This window comes from Chenopodium quinoa, unplaced genomic scaffold (genome assembly GCF_001683475.1).
Source record: "Chenopodium quinoa cultivar QQ74 unplaced genomic scaffold, ASM168347v1, whole genome shotgun sequence".
Lineage (NCBI taxonomy): Eukaryota > Viridiplantae > Streptophyta > Magnoliopsida > Caryophyllales > Amaranthaceae > Chenopodium > Chenopodium quinoa.
Window position 1 is genome coordinate 3,467,153 of NW_018744821.1, and position 10,752 is coordinate 3,477,904.

The 10,752-nt window shown below is 33.7% G+C and overlaps 1 protein-coding gene across 1 annotated transcript; it reads right to left on the bottom strand.

Annotated features, from left to right (window-relative positions):
* Positions 1 to 1,999: 1,999 nt before the first annotated feature.
* On the bottom strand, positions 2,000 to 8,594 carry LOC110704198 (NADPH-dependent pterin aldehyde reductase-like). Its single transcript, XM_021881994.1, has 5 exons — positions 8,142 to 8,594; positions 7,960 to 8,029; positions 6,495 to 6,688; positions 4,837 to 5,009; positions 2,000 to 2,290 (listed from the first exon to the last, which is right to left on the bottom strand). Exons 1-5 carry the CDS (start codon positions 8,379 to 8,381, stop codon positions 2,221 to 2,223), a joined length of 747 nt encoding a protein of 248 aa, XP_021737686.1. The 5' UTR covers positions 8,382 to 8,594; the 3' UTR covers positions 2,000 to 2,220.
* Between the last annotated feature and the right edge of the window lie 2,158 nt (positions 8,595 to 10,752).

Below are 10,752 nucleotides of genomic sequence, written 5' to 3' on the forward strand. Positions count from 1 at the left end.
ATTTTTTTTTTTATAAATATTATGATAGTTTTATCGACTAAATGTGCAATGTTGTGTTATTTATGCATGCTTATGAATTGAATGCAATTTTTTACATCACATAGTGAGTTGCCATAAGAGGTAACATCCTTTATGTTAACAAGTTTTTAACTCATAAAAAATAACCATAACTTTTGTTGTGCCTTAATTTTCACTACAAGTTCAAATGTCCACAAGTTGCTAGATTGCAGCTTACAGATTGCTACATGATCAGCTACCTTAAACTAAGATATTTTCAAGGAATATTCTAAGAGCATCCAAATTTGAATAAGTCAAAGTTGTTATAAGTTTTCCTACGATTAAAGAAGGGATATTTCCCACCAGGAATAAGTCAGTTGGAAATGTTAAATGTATCTGCACCACAAATCAATCCACATTCGTTGAACACCAAATCAAAGAGCCAAACTAATTCTCCTATTTTCACGAAGGACATTCCAACTACTCTCCAACTAACCACCGGCAAAGTTCAGGTCAAAGGATAATGGATAAGAGCATGAAGAATGTGGCATTCATGGAGCTGAACCTTGCAGCTATCTCCTATTTCAAGGGATCATCAAAGAAGTTGTTACAAGACTTCAAAATGCCCTCCTATTATAAATAGGATAAAAAAAAACCATTGTAATAACACAAGATACGAGCCCTAGGCATTATATTCTATAGCAGTTAGTAATTAGCACTAATTTACAGGTTCGTTCTCGATCAAAAAACAACCTGCATTGCACCTGTACAAAATTCTCAAACTAGTAGATTGGTGGATTCAACGCCACCTGCAGTTTTTACCCTTACTTATTGGGTTTTCTACGTCATCATCTTGTGTCTCTTCTTCCCTTTCCCCTTTGTTCATCTTTCGTAGGTTATTCTCCCTCATTCATTGAACCTACACTATCATTTGCATACTTATTAATCTAATTGTTGTCCTATAGGTATTGGTCGAATCTAGCAGTCAAATTTTGGCCAAAACAACTTTCATGTAAAATGGGTTTGTCCCTCCATCTCCCCTAGGAGTGACATGGGTTTGATCTTGAGTTGATATAAAAAGCTGGTACTGAACTTCCATCAATGTGGCAAATTGGGTACTCATATTTGGCTTGTGGCAAATTGGGTACTCTTACCTGCCTGAGTTCGCTTTTTCGGCGAGTAACTTGCTACAACATGTAATTTGCAAGCTAATATCTTTTTATTTTAAAAAAAATAATCAATTTGGTGAAATTTACACATATAAACCGCATTTTAGCTGTAATAAATAGAGATTTACAAATTATTGAACATTCGAATTGTACGACTAATAACCTAGATCACCATTTAACCAAATTATCCTAAAATCAGTACAACAAACATAATGATGAGCTGATCTAGAATCAAACATCATAATCAAACTAAACAAAACCCATATAAAATGTCATCAAATTCATCATCTATAACAGGTCAAAATCACCGGAATATCCAACATGCAAACTAAACAATAATTCATAACAAAACAATAATTCATAGTAACTGAAGTAAACAATAATTCATAACAAAACCATCTTTTTATTTTTTTGAAATATAACAAAACCATCCTTCACAGTTGCTAAACTAAACAATAATTCACAACAAAACAATCAAACTAAGCAGAAAAATGCTGGAAAAATCTGACCACCACCCAACCCACCATCACACCACCACCCAGGCACCCACACCGCCTTGACGAAATGCAAGTAGTCAAGCAACGTAACCTAAAGGGCATGTTTTTCTGTTCGGGGTAGTCCAGAGCACGTTTTAAAATTTGAGTTTTTTTTTTTTATAATTCAAACAACTGTGTCTAGACACAACAGAGGAAGGTAGAGTACTAGAATGTCCGCAGTTCTTCCCACATCCTTAGGAAGTTAGGAGGGAGTTCCTATAGGCAAGGAGGTCACAGCCTCAGAAGGGTAGTGCTGTGACTACTATCTACCTGAGCAATTCCATTCAAAGAATAATATGAGGGGAGAAAACAAAATTTACAGGTCAAGCTAAATTTAAGTCACAGTACTGCAAATCTGTGGTTACATTTCAAATGATGATCCTCCTAGATAGAGATTGAGCAATAAGAGAACAAGAATACAGTACCATCTACGCATTATACAATCTATCAAAATTTCAATTATTTGTAAAGGAAAAAACACTGGTTAAGTTAGCTTTTACTCTTTAGTCTTTAGTTCTTTACACAGTTAATGATGCACCATTGTCAGCAGATGTCAGATTCAGTATCATGGTTGCTGCCCTCGGAGCCCTACAAGAAAATATGAATAAAGTTAATCTCATAAGTCATAACAAATGCATAACAAATCAAATCTACTGGTATGAATATTCCTATGGTAGAATACATGTCATATAGCTTCAACAATTTGATGCCCAACAATAATCATAGCTTCAACAATTTCATGTCCAACAACCACCAACTCTGTTAGCTTGTCGTGCAATGAAATAGACTAAAAGTAACGGATGAAGCATTGCTTCCTGCCAGTTAAAAATCAGCAAACCAAGTCATACATGTATTTTTCAGACAACAATACATGTATGCAGCAGAATATTGCAACAAGGACATATCTAACATTCAACCTGAAACTTTTCTCAAGCATAACATAGACTCATAGAGAGAACAATGAAATCATAAAGTGAAATGGTATCATGGGATGGTTTGAAACAACCAAAGCACCATTTTCTCTGACACGTGACACCTGTCAATGCTCTCATCCTCAGTGATCCCCATCAAACTAAATCTTCCCTTCACTTTCTATCACCCTTGCCTCTGTAACATACTAACATGTATGTACACTATACAGTTATTTTTAGTGAAGTGGCATGTATTGGTAAAGTTCACCTTCTTAGTAGATAACACAATGTTAATTGAGTGTTTAAGCTATCCCTTGCTGATCAAATGAGATTTGTTTGGTTAGAAATGAAATTCCAGAGGCTTGTTTGGTTGCTCTTCAATTCTCTACTGCTGAGATTGGTGCTGCTAAATTTATTCAAGAAATTCAGAGACCTTGCCACAGCTGCCAGGATTGGTGGGAATAAAGATAAATTTATGGAAGAGCAGGTCTTGACAGATTAAAGAAGGCCCAGGCCTTGGAGCCCTTTGCTGTCACTCCCAAAACATCTTCCTTTCCACCTCCTAAATCTGCAACCCATTCTTATACCTGACTGCCTACCCAACATGGACAGGTGCAGTCACAGGAACCAGCTTCGGATGCAAGTTGTCTCTGTGCCCTCCTCGACAATTCACAATGTTACACATTCCCCTCTTAACAAATAGCGTTCCTAGCATGCACAGGCTACCCATTCCCTCTTAGCCAAAAGTGTTCTTAGTATGTTCGTATGGCTCGTCTTTTGTGAGTTTAGATGTAGTAGTGGAGTGAAAACATATTTGAGATGTCAGATAATCGAAATGTTCAAGTTCTATACTCAAATTGTTTAGCACATTAAGAACAAAAAGAATAGTATTCTCAAACAACACTTAATTTAGGGGCATTTTTCTTTGTGAAATAAACATAGGCTCTATATGCTGCACAAATTTTAGCTAAAACTGATTGTAAGAGTTTATTTGTCTAGCTTATCAGTAGTTAATTGATTGCTGGTTTGGTCAATTACTCCCCCGTCCCATTAAACTTTTCACAAAATATGAACTTCAAGATACGTCTTAAAAAATAAATATCTTCAATTTTATATGCACAAATATTTATAAAAATATGATATTATTAAAGTAGACACTATAACGAATCTAATAAGATCCCACTTTACTACATTATTGCTTATAGATTAGTGAGAATTCGTGGTAAAAGTTTTTTAAGTTTCACCCCAAAAAAATTAGATGGGGCAAAAAAAATAGGGATGGAGGAAATACTCTTTTTTCCAAACTCTATATCTAGCAAGGATAATTCAAGAGGGAGACTACTCATGTGGCCATGTGGGTACTTTTGTATTTAGAGAGAGATAAAAGAGTTTACAAAAACTACCAGGGGGTCTGACAAAGTTGGGTAGGAGATGATAGATTGTGAATAAAAGGTTGACATAAATGAAATAATCTCAATAAGGTAAAAGTGATTAAATCATAGAAAAACGAATAAATTCGAAAAAGAGTAATACTTGGGCAAACAAAAGTAGTACTCCCTCCGTTTTTAAATACTTGTTCCACTTTTTATTTGCGGCCGTTTTTAAATACTTGCTCCATTTCCTTATTTGGAAAGCTTTTACAATATTTAATCAATTGTCTCACCTAGTGGTCCCAACATATATTCTCTCTCCTTCAATTCTCTCCACTACTTTTGCTTTCTATAATATTTTATTCTTCCACCAACCCTACTACCTCCATATTTTATTACTTTCTCTAATTTCTCCAAAAATTCCGCGCATGGAGAAATAGAGCAAGTATTTAAAAGCAGAGGGAGTACTCTTATTTTTTATTTTTTATTTTTTTACAAAAGAAGTAGTACTTTAAAGGCAATTGTAATAAGAAAGTTTAAGAAATTAGATAGTTGATGTGTAGTTGAGGTAATGAATATACATGACGTAGCCAACAAGTATATTCCCCAAACCTGTTATTGGAATAAGAAAAGCCTAAACAAGCACCACAAAAGCCACCAAGAAGTTTCTCAGCCAGCTATAGGGATGGCCTGATATACTGGTTTCAACATTTGAAACATAGATGCAATCAAATATATAGAAAATGTGAAGAAAAATAAGGTTCTTTGATAAGCATGGTACATTAAATATATCTGAATAAAAAGCATTACTAGCTCATAACTTGTATAGAGAAAAGGAAAACTCATATATTACCACTGATCAGGCTTAGGATAGACATGAGCTGTACTTCCAAAGCAGGACTCGAGCATCTCAGTATGTATCACTCCAGGACTAAGAGCAACAATTGCCATACCACTACTCAGCTCCTTTGCAACTGCTCTAGTCAGACCCTCAACTGCCCATTTTGAAGCACAATAAGGAGCAACCTAGCCGAACAAAAAGAGACGGGTCAATTCTCAATTTCTTATAAGGCAATCAATACAATTCAACTTATCAAGCTGGAAAACGTAATTGAATAATTTCTAGCAACCCTAATCAATGAATAATTCACATTGTTATTATTTATTTTGTTCCTTAAGTTATGAATTGCTGCAACCTGCACGCAGACAATTACCCATCACAGATATCCCCTCTGAGGCCACCCATCAAATACATACATCTGGAAATTCAAAAGAATTCCCACTAAACCCTATGTCAATAGCTCACTAGTGACCAATTTCATCCCCCACATCATTACAAAACCATTAGCCTTCCAAAACAGCAAAAGCATGATCAACTTCACGCAAGGTGCCAAGATTGTTTTGTTAATGACATCAAAAACATACAAAGTAGTTGTTTATACATAACCTCCTAGAGTTTAAGACATGTCTTCCTTTTTGTTTATATATAACCTCCCAAATTTTGACAGTGTCTCGTATATCAACCATGTCCCCAAAAAACGTTTCCTTGACACTTCAAAAGATTCTAAGCTGAGAAAAGAAAGCCATTACCCATAACAGATATCCTCTCCCTTTTCTCTGAGGTCACCAATAAATATGTTTGCAGTATAATTACACATTTACACTTATGTGGAAAAATTATTACTTTGCCCACCTAAGCCTATATCAACAGCTTACAGTGACTAATTAATTTCCCTATATTTGATACAAAACCATTAGCCTTTTCAAAAGTGCAAATCCATGATCAACTTCAAGCAAAGTGCTAAGATTGTTTTGTTGATAGAATCAAAAACATAGTTCCGTGCAACCTCCTGGAGTTAAACATTTACACATACGTGGAAACATTTGTCTTCATATATAACCTCCCAAAATTTGACAGTATCTAATGTATCAAATATGTCCCCATAAAGTGTTGACTCTTCAAAAATATCTTACTTTCTAAGCTGAGAAAAGATTACTTTTTTTTTTGGCATTATCTAGGCACTTATATTATAAAATCTGCTCGTTGGAGAGACAAACCTTCTAAAAGTTCAGCAATGTCCTAAACTGCTATTTGGCAATATCATAAGATCTCATTCATTTTTATCTTTCAAGTGCAGTAATAAATAGTTTTATCAACATTACATCAGTAAAGCTCTATCTTTATCCCTCTGTCCTCGCAAATAGCAGTTTTAGCTTCTCAAGTCAGTTCTCTGTATGACTCTTTGGCAACTTCTTTATTTGCATTAAATCTGAAAAAATCAAAATTTTCTCTTCATACTCACTATAAGATATTGATGTATTCACAATGATGATAATTCAAATTTTAATTTTCTATCTCCTTGCTTTAAGAATTTGCTCTCCGGGATTTCCCTTAAATCACTCTAGTACTCTCAAGTCCATTACTGGAAACATACAGCAGTATTCAAGAAAAATGATAGTGCAAGTATGACTATGAGCAGAATATAACAACAAAACTCTTTACGACTTTACCTGAGCAGCAGCAGATCGCCCCCATCCAGATGACAGATTAACAATGATACCATGCTTCCTCTCGATCATAAGAGGAATGAAGTGACGGAGCATGTTAGCAACCCCCTTCACATTAGTATCAATCACAGTATCAAACTCTTCTGCTGGAACCTCCCAGAGGATGTTGTTTTTATTAATGGTGCCAGCATTATTTACTGCAAGAAAATTATAATATGACTAACTGAAAAAAGATGAAGCATGATATAAATAAAAAATTGACACAAACCTTTCGTCTTCATAAGCTATGAGTGAAATTTTTTAAAAAACTATTGGTATAGAGAAGAGAAAGAAATTGGTAAAAAGAAGCTTTCTTGAGTTCTTACATCAATTGCAAATGTTATTCTATAGAAGATACACGAACCATAGTTGCTTACAGAAAATCAGCTTCAGGCTTTATGTCTTTAGCTTTTATAAGGTGATTATTACTTTAAAAAATTTCCCAGTTCCTCTATAGACGAGCTCTTTAGCAATAGTTTCTTTTTCACGTCATACCCAAACTTAGTACGCCATGACAACCATTAACCGAAATCTCTAGGTAAAAAGGCTAGTTGCATATTGTCTCTATGTTTGCCTACTGTCTCTTATAATAATATTGATGAAATTATGTTGCCTACCAAAATATGCCAAACTATGTTCTCCAAGTAACCTTTTAGTGCATCAGGAAGAGAGACAAACTTCATCTTAACCAATCGCCTTGTACATCAAAGTCTTATTAAAAGATAGCTATGCGACACATTTTTTTTATATGACAAATATGCAACACCTAAACCCACCCTGTTAAGTTTCCTCGGTAATATCAAGAACACTAACTAAAGCAATAAAGACCTTTCCACAACGCACTCCTTCTGTCCTAAATAAATTGTCATATTGATAATGTAATTATAACTATTGATGTGAAATAATATCCAACACAGTGACTAATCATCATACTATACCACTAACTCAGTACCTCTCATAAAGCTCCAGTCTATGACATTACGAGTGGTCTCCAAGTCTACAAAAAACAAATTTACCCTCTTAACAATCCAAAAGCTATTCCTATTAGACCTTTCATCATATGGCATACAGACACCACTACACCAGTTACAAGTGATATTTAAGACAAACTCATACCATCGTTCAAGACAAGCTATCGAAACCCTGAATAGTTTAGATTCAAATGAACATCACAGGGCAATAAAATTTAATTTGAGTCATGCAGCTGAAACCCACATGGCTGAATCCGAAAATAGTTTGAAACAAACTCTTGCCAACTATATAGTCTGTTTCGGAGTAGAAATCCAATACCCTTTACAATTATTCAACCTAATTTAAATTCAAATTTCAAAAATCAATTGTCCTCCTAATAATCATAAGATTAAACCCATCTACAAAATAATAACAAACAAATATTCAAAAACTAATCAACAAGAAGAAAATAACATACCAATAATATCAGGAATCCGTTTCTTCTCAACAAGCAACTTAGCAAGATCCTGCACACTATTATTCAGCCTCTACACCCAAAATTGAACCCATTAATCCCAATTAATCAATTCATATTCAAAATTCAAAGAACCCCACCAAAAAAAATGAACAAATTAAACGAATTATAATTATGAAAATTACCACATCAACATTGAGAAGAAGATGGGATGAATCTTCAGAATTAGAAGAAGAAGGAGAATTGTGAAGTTCAGCTTGAAGAGAATCAATTCTATCTTGAGAACGACCACACCCAACAACACAATGACCTCGTTTGGCCATTTCAAGAGCTAAAGCTCTGCCTAAACCTCGGCTAACGCCTGTGATGAGTACTGTTCTTTGTCCACCCGACACCGCTGTTGCTGTTGCTGCTGCTGCCGCCATGACTGTCGTGATTGATAGCAATCAATGGAAATTTGTGTTCTAAGAGTTTAGTATTTGATTTATAGACTTTCGATTTGCTTAATTTTGATGGGTAGAGGAAGCTAAAGAGAGGGAGTTTGAGTAATGAAAAACAAAAGGCAACGAGTGGAGGAGCTGAAATAGTGGCCGTGGGTGTGAGAAATGGGGGGGGGGGGGGAATTCGGGAAACGAATCGAAGAATTTCCTTTTTGATTTTAAGGGTTAATTGTGTTACTTTTTTTTTTTTTTTTTTTTTTTTTTGAAAGAAGGGTTAATTGTGTTACTTAGTCAGTGATATAGGGTTACTCACCTTATTTCCACTTATTTCAGGGTTAATAATTCATATAAGGGTTAAAAAGTTCAGATAAGTTGTGATAAGAGTTAATCAGAGCTACCCAATTTAATTTATAAGTAAAATAAGTTCATATTAGTTCATATAAGATCAGATAAGTAAAAATCAGGTGAATAGAAAGCACCCTAAAATATAACAAGGGTTATTTGGTCGGTGTTATACGAGTTACTTTTTTTATTTTTTATTATTTTTTTTAACCAGTTACTGTTTTTTTATAAGTGATCACACATTGTGGCTAGTTACACACAAGACGAATTGCTAAACTAATTAAGCTATCAAAGCACTCTTAATGGTGAAGGAAGAAAATTTCCGCTCACCACTCTTTCTCTAGATTTTCCTCTCCTCAACATCAATATGAACTATACCAGGCATGACATCAATATGAACTATACCAGGTATGGGCCTATACTTGCTCAATTAGAGAGGAGGGGAATGGAGGAATTAAATGGTAACCAACACTCCTTTCCCTCCCTCCCTTTTTTTACTCCTTTCCCTTTCTTTATTCAAATCTATAATCTATAGTAAATTAATAATATTATTAAACCTCAATTGGATAACATGGTATCACCATATGTCCGTCTTTATTTAATAAATTTGGTGACACATGAACAGTGACATGTTAAGACCTTTTCCTTCACACTAAGACCATGTTCTCTTCACCTTAAAAAAATAATATTAATTATAAATAATTTCAGTTTAGTAAAGTTAATTTCATTTCAGTAAAAATAAGTTCAGTTAAGTAAAATTCAGTTTTCTTAAAGAAGAATTATAATAAAAAATCAGTAAAAATAATTTCAGTTCAGCAAAAATAATTTAAGTTCAGTAAAATTAATTTAAGTTCAGTAAAAATAATTTAAGTTCAGCAAAAATAATTTCAGTTCAATAAAAATAATTTCAGTTCATCAAAATTAAGGTGAAGAGAACGGGGCCTAAATATCAAAATTCAATGTAAAATTTATGATTGAAATATAATTTGAACCACTAAACTTAAAAATGACATCTACCATCAAACTACCAACGTCTCTTAATACTTATTTTTTTAAAATAGAATGATTTAAACCACACGTTGTAACTTTCTAATTTATGCTCCTTATTTCGCAATTTTGTATTAACTACTCAATATGTTGATGGGATCAAATATTTCTACCATATATTTTTTAGTTTACTCCCTTTAATGTCTAATCATAGTGACTAATTAAACATTTAATATTGAATTTTAAAGAAATATAACTACAATATAATAAAATACAAGCAAGTTTACTGTTAAATAACTAATGTCACCAACTATTTAAACTATTTAACTATCTAAACAAAACAAGCAATACATGGTCTCAAGAATTGTGAAACACAACCCATAGGGCCAAATAATATTTAAGGATTAATAATTGAAGATTTACATTCTGAGAGCAATTATGGGCTATGGCCATTACATTTTCTGGTCTCTAATTATTATTTCAACTTTTTGTACTACCTCCGTTTACAGTTATTTGCAACGAAAGCGACATGCGCGGACTCTTAGGCAAAATTTTTAAGGCTTGTTTAAGTATGAATAATTGTAAGAAGGGCCATGTGATTAAGACATAAAAAGGGAGGGAAAGGTGGTCCCGTTTTTTTAAACAAAAGAGGAGAGAGAATCTAAAATTTTAGTGAGGTTTTTTTTCCCTCCTAAATTTTCAGCTCCTTTTAAAAAAAGTACCTTTTCCATCCCAAATTTTTCCCTCCATTTCAAATTTTCATTCAAAGGAGGCTATATAAACCTGCCAAACAGTTTACTTGTTCAAAAAATTCATACATACCAAATGCTCTACCCTAACCAAATTACAGAATGTTTTAGGACCAAAAGTTAGCACTAATTTTCTTCAAAAACTTCATTACACACTAAATAAATTAGCATCCTACTACTACTAATTAGTGCTAGGTTAGAAGCAGCAATATTTCTTCTAGGTTCAGCTTGAATACTTCCAAAAAAAAACCAGCAATCCCAACTTCATCACCATTACT